Source organism: Dendrobates tinctorius, unplaced genomic scaffold (assembly GCF_039654945.1).
Source record: "Dendrobates tinctorius isolate UK_male_01 unplaced genomic scaffold, ASM3965494v1 ptg000086l, whole genome shotgun sequence".
Classification (NCBI taxonomy): Eukaryota; Metazoa; Chordata; class Amphibia; order Anura; family Dendrobatidae; genus Dendrobates; species Dendrobates tinctorius.
Window position 1 is genome coordinate 1,114,316 of NW_027361754.1, and position 18,714 is coordinate 1,133,029.

Below are 18,714 nucleotides of genomic sequence, written 5' to 3' on the forward strand. Positions count from 1 at the left end.
ATGCTGTACCAAGCTAAGTTTAGATTGCACAAAATTGCTTCAAACAGCCAGGCTGTCATGAGAGCCTTTGATTCAAGTGACCACGCACCAGGATTCAAGGCCATAGACCTGGAACCAGACTGTCCGCCTGGGCAGAGAAGCTTAGGCTTGAGGTGGAACTTGTCAGTCGACACCTTCAGTTTCCAAATCAACTGTGCAGACAAACCATTCACTAAACGTGGTGTCCTGTCAGTGGTGAATAGCTTATATGACCCACTGGGGTTCGTAGCACCAATTACCATACAAGGTAAATCCCTTCTGAGACAGCTTTCGGAAACCGTCAAGGATTGGGATGCCCCACTCCCTCCTGAGAAGGTACCAAAATGGGAAACCTGGAAGCAGTCTTTGTGTGCCTTGGGTGAGATCCACATACCGAGATGCTACTCCAGAACCTCACTTGCTCCTAGTACTAAGAAGGAACTCCATGTGTTCTCGGATGCATCCACGGAGGCCATTGCAGCAGTTCCCTATCTGAAGGTGACGGAACCCGACAATCAAGATCACTTTGGATTCGTCTTCGGCAAGGCTAAGTTGGCTCCCAAGCCTGATCATACTATTCCCAGGCTTGAACTTTGTGCAACCGTGCTTGCAGTAGAACTCGCAGACTTTATACAGTACAGCACGAGCTGGACACCAACATAGATGACGTGCAATACTACACTGACAGTAAGGTTGTCTTAGGTTACATCTACAACCAAACAAGGTGCTTCTACATGTACGTCAGTAACCGCATTGAGAGAATAAGGAGGTCTTCCAAGCCTGAACAATGGCACTATATCCCCATCTGAACTCAATCCAGCTGACCATGCCACTAGACCTATGTCTATAAGGTCCTTTGCTAATTCTTCTTGGCTTTCAGGTCCTAAGTTTCTGTTGGAACGGAAGGGAAGTGAATGTGTCCAGGAAGTCTTCAGCATCCAGGATCCGGATGGCAATCCAGAAGTCCGCTCCGAGGTCAGTGCATTGGCGACGAACACTAAACCAACCTCCAGCCTCGGTTGCCAGCACTTTGTACGCTTCTCCAATTGGATGAGACTCGTCAAGACTATCGCAAGGTTAGTCCACATTGCGAGATCGTATCACAATTCACTTGGAGACAAAGACTGTCACGGCTGGCACGTCTGCCATAAACCACTCTCTGCCGAGGACATTTCTCACTGTGAGTCCCTTATAATACGTTACGTCCAGCAGAGCGTATTCAGTACTGAATGGGAATGCCTTCACCACAAACAGCAGATCCCTCTGAAAATCTTCATTGCCCATTTAAATCCAGTAATGGACAGCTTTGGTTTGCTGAGAGTCGGTGGTCGTTTAAATCAAGCCAAGATTGCGGCTTCAGAGCAACATCCTTGCATCATTCCCAGTAAACATCATATCTACTGATCTACTGATCTACTGATCCGGCACTTACATGAAAAAACCGAGCACCAAGGCAGGCAGATCACAGAAGGCAAGTTACGGTCTGCAGGGCTTTGGATCATAGGTATGAAAAGACGTGTAGCAGGATCACTACATCAATGTGTGCAATGTCGGAAAACCAGAGGAAAACAGGTACATCAACAAATGGCCAACCTGCCCTCTGACAGATTGAGTGCCAAGCCGCCTTTCACCTATGTTGGCCTAGATGTCTTTGGGCCATGGATGGTATCTGCATGCAGAACTCGAGGTGGCCACGTCAACAGCAAACGTTGGGCCGTACTATTCACTTGCATAAGTGTCCGTGCCGTCCACATAGAGGTAATAGAGTCTATGGACACATCCAGCCTGATCAACGCTCTCCGGCGGTTTCTAGTGATCAGAGGACCAGTGAAACAGTTGAGGTTTGATCGCGGAAGCAACTTCATCGGTGCATGTTGAGAGCTGGATATTGACATCAAGCCAATTCAGGATCAGCTGGCAGAGGTTGCACCTGGATCTTCCATCCTCCGCATAGTTCTGACATGGGAGGTTCCTGGGAAAGGATGATCGGGATCTCACGCAACATCCTGAATTCTATGTTTATGGACACAAACTTTTCAAGGCTTACGCATGAGACCTTGGTTACTCTTCTGGCCGAAGTTTCTGCCATAATCAACTCAAGACCACTTGTCCCAGTGTCAATGGATCCCGAACTGCCGACCTTTCTTACGCCAGCTACTCTTCTCACCCAAAAGACCGGGAACCCGCTAACAGTTAGTGGAGAGTTTACTCACGCAAACACCTACCAGAAACAGTGGAAACATGTGCAGTACCTCGCTGATTATTTCTGGAACCGGTGGAGAAAGGAATATCTCGTGACTCTCCAAGGAAGAAGAAAATGGCGACAGAATAAACAGAACTTGAAAGAAGGAGACGTGGTACTAATGAAAGAACAACAAGCCCGAAGGATCGACTGGCCTAAGGGAATCGTTACAAAGACTTTCCCTAGTCAAGACGGTAAGGTCCGGAAGGTGGAGCTGAAGGTCCTTAGGAAAGGCGAGCCTAAGACATTTCAGAGGCCAATCCACGAGCTCGTATTGATACTGCCAACTGAGGACATTCCAGTATGATGAATCACGAACAGAACACTGCCATACTATTTCGTCCATTGGATTAATGTTGGGTCGGAGACAGTTTGGCCTAGTGTGGCTTCTCCGATCCGAAGATGGGTACCATTGGATTGTCTCAGGAACTGACTGTCATCTTCCTTGTTTTTGATGTTGTTATTATTGCATGCATATTCATGATTCTTTTCTAGGTTATTGAACTTTAAAGAAAAACAAAAAAAAAACTATATAGTGAAATCCCTTACGGAATTTCAGACGGGGAGTGTGCTGTCCCATCTAAGATTATGATTGTATGCTTATATAGTTGTCATGTTACCTTTCTTTGTGTTCAGTTTTGCATTTGGTCTGCTGCCACCTGCTGTCCTTTTTCTGTATATCAGACTGCAGCTTATTAATTCTTTTACATGCCTTCAACTTCCTGCCTTCAACTTCCTGGTCTGGTGACTTCTTCTCTTCCTGCCGGTGGCCATTACTAGATTCATCTTCATCTGGGAGAGACACGCTTACCAGGCTGTGGAAGGCATCAGTTTTTTGACCACTTCGTTGCTCACACAACTTGCTGAATCATCTTGCTGTACCACCTGGATTGTTACATCTGCATTTCTGGAGAAGTACTGCATTCCCAATCATACGCTGTATGTCCATATTTCCAATAAACAAGTCTGGACTTCACAATATCTGGTGTGTATCATCTCTCCGGACGCAAAACAGCAACAATGGTCCTGTCTGCTCTGCATTGAGGAAACGGAAGGTAGGAATCTCTCCCAGCCCCAATCAACTACACCTCCATTTGCCTCATGTGGGGACAGAACAAGCTGATTTTTATAAAACTGTGCAGTGGTCTCTTAATTTTTGCCAGAGTTGTATATATAGCCCATATATATAGCCTGGTAACATTGTACACAAGCTGCTCAGTACAGAAATGCAATCTCTACTTTCACATCTATGTCTCGCGGTTCCTCATTTTCATGCACTTTTAATAGTCGGTAAATTGGAAACAATTGCCTATTTAAATTATTAGTAGAACGGCGGCGAGGTAATAATTAGCGTTCCCCATCTTTTCTTAACAGCCTGCCAGACTAATCACTAAATTGAATCATCTCTTCAATATTCATCATTGCCCTCTGCAATTTACCTTGGAGGATGCTAATTGCTCTCCATATGTTCCGCATTTACTCATTTCTATTTACGACGTGTAGATTAGGAGTTTTCTGCAGAAAACATTTTTGTTTCGCAACCATTAAAATAAAAGGTATTGAGCTCTCCGCAGTGAGGCCCCGCCCCACATATCACGAATTACAAAGGCACAATCACCTCTTTATGTGCGGGGAGCACTCAGCTTGGTGGGTCATCCGCACTGGAGAAGGATAAAAACATCCAGATTTACATGTAAAATATGTTCTAAAAATATCTCCAAACAAACCGCCTTTATTATGGTAATGTATATTGCTCATGACAGTAAAAAGCCGCCATGTGATCGCTCCTGGCTACTAATGGTCTGATGAATCTTAATGTCCATTATAATGCAAAAAATATCAACTTATGAATGTTTTTATGCCTAAAGATTAGAGAAAATTACACCTATTGTGATTTGCAGATAGAATTTTACAATATATCTGTCATTCCAGGTGACTTCTGAAAAAGCCGCCCTGTGTATACATGAAGAATAACCCTATTTTTGGCCATAATATAACTTGTTTCCTGCATTTTAATCCGTTTTTCCTTCTGCAGATCTACATCTAATTGTCAGTTGTCTCTGAGCTGGTGGGTGGGAACTAGCTATCATGTCTCCATACACAGCACACACAGACATGGGGACTCCTGCTTTCCTATCTCTTTGTAGCACATGTTCAGAAGAAGCAGCAGCATGGAGGATATTATACACCAGTACAGAGCTATGTATCTGTGAATTCAGAACTGAAATGAGATAAAACGTCTCTTAGAAAGCTGCAGCAGCATGGAAGGCCTTATACAGCAGCAATGGCCAATGCATTTGTTAGCACTTGGTTGAGAAAACACTAACGAGAAGCAGCAGCACCATGAAGGACATTAAACGGCAGTACTAAGAAATGTAGCTGTTAATCCAGCTCTGAAGCGAAATAAACAAGAGCAACAAAATCATCTGTGTGAGTATCTGGCTCCCTCTCTCACTCTGTTACCCCATCCCTCTCTGTAGATGTTAAAAAGCATCTGTAATCTGATACCTCGGTGTGCTGACATCGACCTCATCTTGAGCAGAAGGGCTTTTAGCATTTTTTTTGATTGGATGGTGAGGTCAGAAGTTTGTAGGAGGAGAAGAGTGGCTCATAAGTGGACAAAGAAAAGGTTTTTCTGAATATTTTCATATTCACTTGAACTTGTCATAGATGAACTGCTTGTGGAAACCTGGCAGCTTTAATAGGGCTTCCACAGACAGGCTTAGCAGAAACCACTCCATTTACCAGATTCCTGGGGTTGCCCTGGCCTTCACCCTCTGGACTAAAGGCACCGTCACACACAGCGAGATCGCTAGGGAGATCGCTGATTTTGTGATGCCACAGCGATCTCGCTGTGTGTGCCACACATCAGCGACCGCCCCCCCCGCCAGGTATCGCTGATCATGCAGGATCGTCCTGGGCCATTTTTTGATCGTTGCTCTCCCGCTGGCCAGCACGCATGGCAGCGGGAGACCAACGATCAGTGACGCTCCCAGTGCTGTAAGCAGACGCTGGGAGCTGGTATCTAAGGTAAATATCAGGTAACTAAGCGGCGCGCGTCACTTAGTTACCCGCTGTGTACCTTAGATACCAGCGTGCTCGCAGCTCCCAGCGCGACGCTTAGTTACCCGATATTTACCTTAGATACCAGCGTCCTCGCTGGTCCTTGATCGCTGGTGAGTCTGCCTATTTGACAGGTCACCAGCGATCATGTAGCGGGATCGCTGGTGCATCTTTAAGTGTAATGGTACCCTTACACAGGGATTCCTGGGCAATGATCAATGAGTCAGATGCTATCTGATGGAGCAAGCTGGCGGCAAGAAGGATTGTTACATGAGGTTGATACCAAGAGATCACGTCAGGAACAAATTTAAAAAAACACAAAAGCGGAGATCAGAAAATGAAATATACAAAGTAGAGCAACAGGACCAATGGTTCAGAGTAACCAGGTTTAACTGAACTATACTGCCCTCCGTCACCCAGCAGTAACCTATGCTTTAGTGCAACGGCACTTAGAGACCAGGGCAGAAGTTGCAGTAACATGTTCAGACATAAGTGTGACAGTACTATTGATTTAAGCAAAGTTGAAACAACAATGACCATTTACTGTAATCTGGCTGCCATAGAGCTTCTTATTTATGGACTGGTTAATCAATTCATTGATAAAGTTGGTTGGATCGGTTTTATTCAGAAGTACAGCATATTCTCCAGATTATTACATTACAGACCTCTCTAGGGATATGATAATTATTGAACTTTTCTCCATAATAGATATTTTACATAGTGATAGATTCAGCAGATTACCGTACTTTGCTTCCCCCCTATAGAGACATATGCATTTAACCGAAACTACACATGTGGTCAAAATTGTTGGTACCCTCGTTTAATGACAGAAAAACCCACAATGGTCACAGAAATAACTTGAATCTGACAAAAGTAATAATAAATAAAAAATCTATGAAAATGAACAAATGAAAGTCAGACATTGCTTTTCAACCATGCTTCCACAGAATTTTTACAAAAATAAAACTCATGAAATAGGCCTGGACAGAAATTATGGTAACCTCAACTTAATATTTTGTTGCACAAATCACTGCAATCAAACGATTCCTGTAACTGTCAATGAGACTTCTGCACCTCTCGACAGGTATTTTGGCCCACTTCTCAAGAGCAAATTTCTCCAGTTGTCTGGTGTTTGAAGGTTGTCTTTTCCAGACTGCGTGTTTCAGTTCTTTCCAAAGATGCTTAATAGGATTTAGGTCAGGGCTCATAGAAGGCCACTTCAGAATAGTCCAATGTTTTCCTCTTAGCCATTCTTGGGTGTTTTTAGCTGTGTGTTTTGGGTCATTATCCTGTTGCAAGACCCATGACTTGTGACTGAAACCAAGCTTTCTGACACTAGGCAGCACATTTCTCTCTAGAATCCCTTGATAGTCTTGAAAATTCATTGTACCCTGCCCAGTTTCTAGACACCCTGTGCCAGATGCAGCAAAGCAGCCCCAGAACATAACAGATTCCTCCTCCATGTTTCACATTAGGGACAGTGTTCTTTTCTTGATATGCTTCATTTTTCATCTTTGAATATAGAGATGATGTGCCTTGCCAAAAAGTTCCATTTTTGTCTCCCAGAAGCTTTGTGGCTTGTCAAAATGTAGTTTGGCAAATTCCAGTCTGAGTTTTTTATGATTTTTTTTCAACAATGGTGTCCTCCTTGGACGTCTCCCATGAAGTTCATTTTGGCTCATACAACGACGGATTGTGCGATCTGACACTGATGTTCCTTGAGGTTGAAGTCAACCTTTAGTCTGTTTAGAAGTTATTCTGGACTCTTTTGTTACCATTCTTATTATCCGTCTCTTTGATTTGTCATCAATTTTCCTCCTGTGGCCATGTCCAGAGAGGTTGGCTACAGTCCCATGGATCTTACATTTCTGAATGATATGTGCAACTGTAGTCATATGAACATCAAGCTGCTTGGAGATGGTCTTATAACTTTTACCCTTAACATTTTTGTCTAGAAGTTTCTTTCTAATCTCCTGAGACAACTCTTTCCTTTGCTTCCTCTGGTCCATGAGTATGATACACACCGTGTCACCAAACAGCATAGTGTGTATCTGTTGCCCTATACAGGCCCACTCACTGATTCCAAGATTGTAGACAACTGTGATGCTAATTAGTGGACACACCTTGATTTCACATTTCCATTTTGTCACGTTTTCAGGAGTACCATCATTTCTGTCCAAGCCTATTTCTTGAGTTTTATTTTTTTTTTAATTCTGTGGAAGCATGGTTGAAAATCAATGTCTAGCTTTTATTTGCTCATTTTAACAGATTTTTTATTTATTATTTCTTTTGTCAGATTCAAATTATTTCTGTGACCAGCGATATTTATGAAATTTTCACAACAACAGGTTTTAATTTGATCTCTCATTTTGGAAACCTCGTAAAAATAATTTGGCTGATCTTTGATCTATGACTAATCATTTTACCATTGAATAGGGTAGTGATAGGCCCCACTACTGTATCCTAAAGTCCTGTTGATACTTAACCAATAAAGGTGTTTACAGTTAATACTTTGTATCTATGACAGGTACCTGCAATCATATGAATAATCAGAATATTTATGGTGTCTTTGATAGAACAATATTTCTAAACAGTTTCCAGTTTCAGAGCAGGGGATTACTTTGCGATATCTGCAGTAAATATCACTTGTATCAATACTACTACTTTATACTAATGAGGCAAAGCAGAGTCATCTTTGGAGATGGATAGATTTTTTTGGGCTGGCATTAAGAGTGGCCCTTAAATGGTGCCTTTATTGTACACTAATATTTTATGGATTCTGTAAGCAGCGTTATTTTTTTTTAGATACTATAGTAATGGTTCTATTAGTTTTGCATATAGTAGTTTTGACTGTCACATGCCACTTGTCTCAATTCGTGGGTGCCTTCTCCATTTGTGGATCATGCGCCTGGTGTCTCCTCCATTTGTGGATCATGCGCCAAGTGCTTCCACCATTTGTGGATTATGCGCTGAGCGCCTTCTCCATTCGTGGATCACACGCCAAATGCTACACCATTTGTGGACACCACACAGGCTGTTTCCTCCATTTGAGGATCACGCACCAAGTGCCACCACCATTTGTGGATCATGCGTCGGGTGTCTTTTGTTTGTGGATCACACACACAGGCTGTCTCCTCCATTTGTGGATCATGCGGCGAGTGCCTCCTCCATTCGTATATCAGACTTCAAATGTCTGCCCAAATTTGTGGATCACGGGCCGATTGCTTCCTCCATTCATGGAACACGTGCCAAGTGTCTCCTCCATTTGCTATTTTAATACCTGACAGCTAATATCGCTTAGTACAGAATATGTGATTAATGTCCTGTACTCGTTTTTTCACAGATTATGTAATAGCTCTACAGGCAGAGAAAATGGACGTGTAAGTGATCATTGCAAGCCGAGCGTCCTGCCGATATTTTTATTATCCCCTTCCATTAGTTTTCATGAGAGCAGTGCTGCCCTGCGGGGGTCTTTCACACTACGTTTTTCATAGGGGTCTATTCAGCGCTTCCATAGTGCAAGGATTTCAGCTCAGCGGAAGTAAAATCCATTCTGCAAAAGCTATTCAGCCGGGGGAGGATTTATTTATCTATTTCCTCTATGGTTTTCTGCAAAAAAAATTCTTCTCTGAGGTTTATTGCGCACAAATTCTTAAGAAAAGACTCCCGTTCAGATCTATGCAACGCCTAAAACCCAGATTATTACATTACTATCTCGGTAACAAACTGCAGAGCATTGCTCCTCTCCATCTACATCCAACAGGTGCACATTACTCTGTTCTGCAGCTTATTACATTATCGACCTTGGTAAGGATCTGCAGAGCATTGCTCTACTCCATCTACCTCCCACAGGTGCACATTACCCTATTCTGCAGATTATTACATTACTGACCTTGGTAAGGATCTGAAGAGCATTGCTCCTCTCCATCTACCTCCAAGAGCTGCACAATACCCTATTCTGCAGATTAGTACATTACTAACCTCAGTAAGGATCTGCAGAGCATTACTTTACTCCATCTGCATCCAACAGGTGCATATTACTCTATTCTTGAAGATTATTAGTCTTTTTGTAGAGATCTGCAGATCATTGCTCCATTTAAATCTAGCAGGTGCATATTGCTGTATTCTGTAGATTATTACATTATGTAATCTACAGTACATTTATGCTCTACCTCCTTACAAGTATACTAGCTACTGAACCAGTTCTATGCCCGGGTGGCGAGCATTTATATTGGTATATGGTCTCCATCCTGGTATGTGCTGCTTCCATCTTGTGCCCCGATCCTGTCATATGCTGCTCCCATCCTGCGCCCCCCTCCTTTCATGTGCAGCCCCCATCCTGCGCCGTCATACTGTTTTGTGCGCCTCCATCTTGTCATGTGCTATTCTCTTCCTGTGCCCTCATCCTGTCATGTTCTACCATCCTGCGTCCCCATCCTGTCATGTGGTGCTCTCATCCTGCGTCCCCATCCTGTCACGTGATGCTCTCATCCTGCGTCCCCATCCTGTCATGTGATGCTCTCATCCTGCGTCCCCATCCTGTCATGTGGTACTCTCATCCTGCGTCCCCATCCTGTCATGTGCCGCCCCCATCCTGTCATGTGGTGCTCTCATCCTGCGTTCCCATCCTGTCATGTGGTGCTCTCATCCTGCGTCCCCATCCTGTCATGTGATGCTCTCATCCTGCGTCCCCATCCTGTCATGTGGTGCTCTCATCCTGCGTCCCCATCCTGTCATGTGCTGCTCACATCCTGTCATGTGCTGCACCCATCCTGCACCCCCATTCTGTCATGTGCTGCATCCATCCTGCACCCCCATCCTGTCATGTGCTCCTCCCATCCTGCGCCCCCATTATAAGCATGCACCATTTCTGACGGAGGATTCATGTCCCGGTCTCCGGCCCGAAGAGACCCCGCAGCAATACCGGATAGGTAAGTTGTTGTGCCGGAGATCGCGGTATGCATTCAGTACTTAGGCATACCGCGATCTCCTGGGCCACAATCCTCATCCCCGGATGCGTAACTCTGTGGGGTCCAGACTGCGCAGGCGTGTCACGCTTGCGCAGTCTGTAAAGGCTTTAGACAGAGTGACACTCTTAGCATTATATTATAGATATATCTCTGCAGACCTGCAGTGCGTTTACCATTAACCACTCTTTGGCCGGTTACGTGACAATGTTACCTGCTGCTGGGCGCTGCTCCGTCTCCTTGGTTCTCAGCGATTCCTCCGGTCACGTGCGGCTCCTCTGTGTCCTGCAAGATGACCCCGTGGTTCCTGTGTATACGGTTCTGGAGGTCACTCTGGTATCGTCTCTCCTCACTTGTGCTGTCTGTATCGCTGTCCTCCAGACTATCGGAGCTGAGGAACAAATCCAAGTCAGCGGCGGCGTTCACACGGCTTTGAGGGGGTCGCAAAGCGTTGTCAGTCTCCATCACAGTTGTCAGGAATCAATACACCCTGGACTGGAGAAAACATAAATAGCAGTGAGAGGCAGGAACTGCCCTGTCACATAAGGAGGCAGGAACGGCCCCATCACATAAGGAGGCAGAAACAGCCCCATCACATAAGGAGGCAGGAACGGCCTCGTCACATAAGGAGGAAGGAACGGCCCCGTCACATAAGGAGGCAGAAATGGCCCCGTCACATAAGGAGGCAGAAACGGCCCCGTCACATAAGGAGGCAGAAACGGCCCCGTCACATAAGGAGGCAGAAACGGCCCCGTCACATAAGGAGGCAGAAACGGCCCCGTCACATAAGGAGGCAGAAACGGTCCCATCACATAAGGAGGAAGGAACGGCCCCGTCACATAAGGAGGCAGAAACGGCCCCGTCACATAAGGAGGCAGGAACGGTCCCGTCACATAAGGAGGCAGGAACGGTCCCGTCACATAAGGAGGAAGGAACGGCCCCGTCACATAAGGAGGCAGAAACGGCCCCGTCACATAAGGAGGCAGGAACGGTCCCGTCACATAAGGAGGCAGGAACGGCCCTGTCACATAAGGAGGCAGAAACGGCCCCGTCACATAAGGAGGCAGGAACGGTCCCGTCACATAAGGAGGCAGGAACGGTCCCGTCACATAAGGAGGCAGGAACGGCCCCGTCACATAAGGAGGAAGGAACGGCCCTGTCACATAAGGAGGCAGAAACGGCCCGGTTACTTAAGGAGGCAGGAACGGTCCCATCACATAAGGAGGCAGGAACGGTCCCGTCACATAAGGAGGCAGGAACGGCCCCGTCACATAAGGAGGAAGGAATGGCCCCGTCACATAAGGAGGCAGGAACGGGCCCGTCACATAAGGAGGCAGGAACGGGCCCGTCACATAAGGAGGCAGAAACGGCTCCGTCACATAAGGAGGCACTCCAGGGCTGGGAGTGACCGCACTATATCCTTATCCTGTCAGCCATAATGGATGTCACGGATCTTCCATTACAATATGGACATTATATTTACTGACTGCAGCTTGGAAATCTCCTGACAGGGAAACGTGTGTAATTGTAACATGTGGCAATCAGCCATAACATAAAAACGACTGAGGAATAACTGAGAGAATAACGCTGATTACGTTTACGTTTACCGTGACATATTTTCACAGGACAGACAAGAAGGGCCCCGTCCCCCCGCTCCCTGGCCCCTGCTCTCCGGACCGGGCTCCCCAGACCCCACTCCTTGGCCCCCAGCCCCTGGTATCTCGTATGGTCTGTACAGGGTGACGAGTATTGGGCTTTAGCCATCAGAACCATGTTACTCACAGCAACCAATCATGGCTCAGCTTTAATTTTACCACAGCAGTATAAGAAATACCGCAAGTGAGGACATAATCTCCCTCATGCAATCGACGATTCTCTATGGAGGGCGGTAATGATGTGCGATACACGGTGTCTGTGATAGTGGAGGGCAGTAGTGATGTGTGATACACGGTGTATGTGATAGTGGAGGGCGGTAGTGATGTGTGATACACAGTGTATGTGATAGTGGAGGGCGGTAGTGATGTGTGATACACAGTGTATGTGATAGTGGAGGGTGGTAGTGATGTGTGATACATGGTGTATGTGACAGCTAGGGTCTGCAGTGTGACCAGGAACAATGTATCCAATGCTTGGGTCTGCAGTGTGACAAGCAACAATGTCACCAGTGCTGGTGTCTGCAGTGTGACCAGTAACAATATAATCAGTACTGGGGTCTGCAGTGTGACCAGTAATGTGCTGTCCCATCTAAAGTTATCACTGTATGCTTATATAATTGTGTCATGTTACCTTTCTTTGTATTCAGTTTTGCATTTGGTCTGCTGCCACCTGCTGTCCTTTTTCTGTATAGCAGTCTGCAGCTGATTAATTCTAGTACATGCCTCCCACTTCCAGGTCAGATGACTCTGCTTCTCTTCCTGCCGGTGGCCATTACTAGTTTCATCTTCACCCGGGAGAGACACTCTTACCAGGCTGTGGAAGGCATCAGTTTTTTTACCACTTCGTTGCACACACAATTTGCTGCATCTTGCTGTATCACCTGGGTTACATCTGCATTTCTGGAGAAGTACTGCATTACCAATAATACGCTGTATGTCCAGATCTCCAATAAACAAGTCTGGACTTCACAATATCTGGTGTGTATCATCTCTCCGGACGCATGAACAGCAAAACAGCAACAATGGTCCTGTCTGCTCTCCATTGAGGAAACGGAAGGTAGGAATCTCTCCCAGCCCCAATCAACTACACCTCCATTCGCTTCATGTGGGGACAGAACAAGTAACAATATAATCAGTGCTGGGGTCTGCAGTGTGACCAGTAACAATATAATCAGTGCTGGGGTCTGCAGTGTGACCAGTAACAATATAACCAGTGCGGGGGTCTGCAGTGTGACCAGTAACAATGTCACCAGTGGTGGTGTCTGCAGTGTGACCAGTAACAATATAACCAGTGCTGGGGTCTGCAGCGTGACCAGTAACAATATAACCAGTGCTGGTGTCTGCAGCATAACCAGTAACAATATAACCAGTGCTGGTGTCTGCAGCATAACCAGTAACAATGTAACCAGTGCTGGTGTCTGCAGTGTGACCAGTAACAACATAACCAGTGCTGGTGTCTGCAGTGTGACCAGTAACAACATAACCAGTGCTGGTGTCTGCAGTGTGACCAGTAACAATATAACCAGTGCTGGTGTCTGCAGTGTGACCAGTAACAATATCACCAGTGCTGGGGTCTGCAGTGTGACCAGTAACAATGTCACCAGTGGTGGTGTCTGCAGTGTGACCAGTAACAATATAACCAGTGCTGGGGTCTGCAGCGTGACCAGTAACAATATAACCAGTGCTGGTGTCTGCAGTGTGACCAGTAACAATATAACTTGTGCTGGTGTCTGCAGAGTGACCAGTAACAATATAACCAGTGCTGGTGTCTGCAGAGTGACCAGTAACAATATCATCAGTGCTGGGGTCTGCAGTGTGACCAGTAACAATGTCACCAGTGCTGGTGTTTGTAGTGTGACCAGTAACAATATAACCAGTGCTGGTGTGTGCAGCGTGACCAGTAACAATATAACCAGTGCTGGAGACTGCAGTACAACCAGTAACAATGTCAGCAGTGCAGGGTTCTGCAGTGTGACCAGTAACAATGTCACCAGTGCTGGGGTCTGCAGTGTGACCAGTAACAATGTCACCAGTGCTAGGGTCTGCAGCGTGACCAGTAACTAACCAGTGCTGGTGTCTGCAGTGTGACCAGTAACAATGTAACAAGTTCTGGGGTCTGCAGTGTGACCAGTAGCAATATAACCAGTGCTGGTGTCTGCAGAGTGACCAGTAACAATATCACCAGTGCTGGCGTCTGCAGTGTGACCAGTAACAATATAACCAGTGCTGGTGTGTGCAGTGTGACCAGTAACAATGTCACCAGTGCTAGCGTCTGCAGCGTGACCAGTAACTAACCAGTGCTGGTGTCTGCAGTGTGACCAGTAACAATGTCACCAGTGCTGGGGTCTGCAATGTGACCAATAACAATGTCACCAGTGCAGGGGTCTGCAATGTGACCAATAACAATGTCACCAGTGCTGGGGTCTACAATGTGACCAGTAACAATGTCACCAGTGCTGGGGTCTGCAGTGTGACCAGTAGCAATATCACCAGTGCTGGGGTCTGCAGCGTGACCAGTAACAATATCACCAGTGCTGGGGTCTGCAGCGTGAACAGTAACAATATAACCAGTGCTGGGGTCTGCAGTGTGACCAGTAACAATATAACCAGTGCTGGGGTCTGCAGTGTGACCAGTAACAATATCACCAGTGCTGGTGACTGCAGTGTGACCAGTAACATTATCACCAGTGCTGGTGTCTGCAGTGTGACCAGTAACAATGTCACCAGTGCTGGGGTCTGCAATGTGACCAGTAACAATGTCACCAGTGCTGGGGTCTGCAGTGTGACCAGTAGCAATGTAACCAGTGCTGGTGTCTGCAGTGTGACCAGTAACAATGTCACCAGTGCAGGGTTCTGCAGTGTGACCAGTAACAATGTCACCAGTGCTGGTGTCTGCAGTGTGACCAGTAACAATGTCACCAGTGCTGGGGTCTGCGGTGTGACCAGTAACAATGTCACCAGTGCAGGGTTCTGCAGTGTGACCAGTAACAATGTCACCAGTGCTGGTGTCTGCAGTGTGACCAGTAACAATGTCACCAGTGCTGGGGTCTGCAGTGTGACCAGTAACAATATAACCAGTGCTGGGGTCTGCGGTGTGACCAGTAACAATGTCACCAGTGCAGGGTTCTGCAGTGTGATCAGTAACAATATAACCAGTGCTGGGGTCTGCAGTGTGACCAGTAACAATATAACCAGTGCAGGGTTCTGCAGTGTGACCAGTAACAATGTCACCAGTGCTAGGGTCTGCAGCGTGACCAGTAACAATGTCACCAGTGCTAGGGTCTGCAGCGTGACCAGTAACAATGTCACCAGTGCTAGGGTCTGCAGCGTGACCAGTAACAATGTCACCAGTGCTAGGGTCTGCAGCGTGACCAGTAACAATGTCACCAGTGCTAGGGTCTGCAGCGTGACCAGTAACAATGTCACCAGTGCTGGGGTCTGCAGCGTGACCAGTAACAATGTCACCAGTGCTGGGGTCTGCAGCTGGACCAGTAACAATATCACCAGTGCTGGTGTCTGCAGCATGACCAGTAACAATGTCACCAGTGCTGGGGTCTGCAATGTGACCAGTAACAATGTCACCAGTGCTGGGGTCTGCAATGTGACCAGTAACAATATCACCAGTGCTGGGGTCTGCAGTGTGACCAGTAACAATATCACCAGTGCAGGGGTCTGCAGTGTGACCAGTAACAATGTCACCAGTGCTGGGGTCTGCAGTGTGACCAGTAACAATATCACCAGTGCTGGTGTCTGCAGTGTGACCAGTAACAATGTCACCAGTGCTGGGGTCTGCAGTGTGACCAGTAACAATGTCACCAGTGCAGGGGTCTGCAGTGTGACCAGTAACAATATAACCAGTGCTGGGGTCTGCAGTGTGACCAGTAACAATGTCACCAGTGCAGGGTTCTGTAGTGACCAGTAACAATGTCACCAGTGCTGGGGTCTGCAGTGTGACCAGTAACAATGTCACCAGTGCAGGGTTCTGCAGTGTGACCAGTAACAATGTCACCAGTGCTGGTGTCTGCAGTGTGACCAGTAACAATGTCACCAGTGCTGGGGTCTGCAGTGTGACCAGTAACAATATAACCAGTGCTGGGGTCTGCGGTGTGACCAGTAACAATGTCACCAGTGCAGGGTTCTGCAGTGTGATCAGTAACAATATAACCAGTGCTGGGGTCTGCGGTGTGACCAGTAACAATATAACCAGTGCAGGGTTCTGCAGTGTGACCAGTAACAATGTCACCAGTGCTGGGGTCTACAGTGTGACCAGTAACAATGTCACCAGTGCTGGGGTCTGCAGTGTGACCAGTAACAATGTCACTAGTGCTGGGGTCTACAATGTGACCAGTAACAATGTCACCAGTGCTGGGGTCTGCAGCGTGACCAGTAACAATGTCACCAGTGCTGGGGTCTGCAGTGTGACCAGTAACAATGTCACTAGTGCTGGGGTCTACAATGTGACCAGTAACAATGTCACCAGTGCTGGGGTCTGCAGCGTGACCAGTAACAATATCACCAGTGCTGGTATCTGCAGTGTGACCAGTAACAATGTTACCAGTGCTGGGGTCTACAATGTGACCAGTAACAATGTCACCAGTGCTGGGGTCTGCAGCGTGACCAGTAACAATGTCACCAGTGCTGGGGTCTGCAGCGAGACCAGTAACAATGTCACCAGTGCTGGGGTCTGCAGTGAGACCAGTAACAATGTCACCAGTGCAGGGTTCTGCAGTGTGACCAGTAACAATATAACCAGTGCTGGGGTCTGCGGTGTGACCAGTAACAATATAACCAGTGCTAGGGTCTGCAGCGTGACCAGTAACAATGTCACCAGTGCTAGGGTCTGCAGCGTGACCAGTAACAATGTCACCAGTGCTAGGGTCTGCAGCGTGACCAGTAACAATGTCACCAGTGCTGGGGTCTGCAGCGTGACCAGTAACAATGTCACCAGTGCTGGGGTCTGCAGTTGGACCAGTAACAATATCACCAGTGCTGGTGTCTGCAGCATGACCAGTAACAATGTCACCAGTGCTGGGGTCTGCAATGTGACCAGTAACAATGTCACCAGTGCTGGGGTCTGCAATGTGACCAGTAACAATATCACCAGTGCTGGGGTCTGCAGTGTGACCAGTAACAATATCACCAGTGCAGGGTTCTGCAGTGTGACCAGTAACAATGTCACCAGTGCTGGGGTCTGCAGTGTGACCAGTAACAATATCACCAGTGCTGGTGTCTGCAGTGTGACCAGTAACAATGTCACCAGTGCTGGGGTCTGCAGTGTGACCAGTAACAATGTCACCAGTGCAGGGGTCTGCAGTGTGACCAGTAACAATATAACCAGTGCTGGGGTCTGCAGTGTGACCAGTAACAATGTCACCAGTGCAGGGTTCTGTAGTGACCAGTAACAATGTCACCAGTGCTGGGGTCTGCAGTGTGACCAGTAACAATGTCACCAGTGCAGGGTTCTGCAGTGTGACCAGTAACAATGTCACCAGTGCTGGTGTCTGCAGTGTGACCAGTAACAATATAACCAGTGCTGGGGTCTGCAGTGTGACCAGTAACAATATAACCAGTGCTGGGGTCTGCAGTGTGACCAGTAACAATGTCACCAGTGCTGGGGTCTACAGTGTGACCAGTAACAATGTCACCAGTGCTGGGGTCTGCAGTGTGACCAGTAACAATGTCACCAGTGCTGGGGTCTGCAGTGTGACCAGTAACAATGTCACCAGTGCTGGTGTCTGCAGTGTGACCAGTAACAATGTCACCAGTGCTGGTGTCTGCAGTGTGACCAGTAACAATGTCACCAGTGCTGGTGTCTGCAGTGTGACCAGTAACAATGTCACCAGTGCTGGTGTCTGCAGTGTGACCAGTAACAATGTCACCAGTGCTGGTGTCTGCAGTGTGACCAGTAACAATGTCACCAGTGCTGGTGTCTGCAGTGTGACCAGTAACAATGTCACCAGTGCTGGGGTCTGCAGTGTGACCAGTAACAATATCACCAGTGCTGGGGTCTGCAATGTGACCAGTAACAATGTCACCAGTGCTGGGGTCTGCAGTGTGACCAGTAACAATATAACCAGTGCTGGGGTCTGCAGTGTGACCAGTAACAATGTCACCAGTGCTGGGGTCTACAGTGTGACCAGTAACAATATCACCAATGTCACCATGCCCTCTCATATAGCCCCATGTCCTGCCCGATGTAATATCATTATATTGCCCATATTAACTCCTCACGTACCTTATCCTGCTGCTCCCTGGTCTGCTCTGCTTTCTGCTATTGATGTTTACATAGCAACCGAAAAACAACAAACAGCCTGGAACAAGTGCTGGTCTCATCCTCAGAGGAGGGAGGAAACCGGGCAATGCTGCCCCCTACTGTGCATAGCGTAGTAATGGCCGTATATAGCTGGTACACATATGTACAATCAGTGAAATAAAGGAGAGAAGTTTCTACAGCAGCAGCCATAGTAGGATGTGGGTCACATGATTCCATTACGTCATCACGTCACAGAGGCATTTGGGGGTCTTCATAGTCATATAGGGGCATATGCAGCGTCGTGTGAACAAGAGCGTACAATATGTTTATTACATCGTATACAGATAAAGCATTGTATAACGGGAAATGAAGTGTGTGCAGCTCAAAGAACCTGCAGCTATGCAGGAGTGTATATACATTTATTATATCGTATATATGGTATTTAGGGATGAGATTCTCTGTATGTGAATATATGTGTATATGAGTGTATAATGTGCGTCATTTACCTCTGTATGT

General features: G+C 46.9%; 1 protein-coding gene across 2 annotated transcripts in view; it reads right to left on the reverse strand.

The window, feature by feature from the left end:
- The window catches only part of JHY (junctional cadherin complex regulator), a 97,767-nt gene extending 79,382 nt beyond the window's left edge, over positions 1-18,385 (reverse strand). Inside the window, exons 1-2 of one of the 2 annotated variants that reach the window (XM_073584854.1) lie at positions 18,181-18,385; positions 10,505-10,785 (exon numbers count right to left, since the gene is read on the reverse strand). In XM_073584854.1, coding sequence (XP_073440955.1) covers positions 10,505-10,755 — 251 coding nt within the window. In that variant the 5' untranslated portion in view covers positions 10,756-10,785; positions 18,181-18,385. The remainder of the gene's footprint in view (positions 1-10,504; positions 10,786-18,180) is intronic. The other variant, XM_073584853.1, reaches the window with a different exon arrangement.
- Between the last annotated feature and the right edge of the window lie 329 nt (positions 18,386-18,714).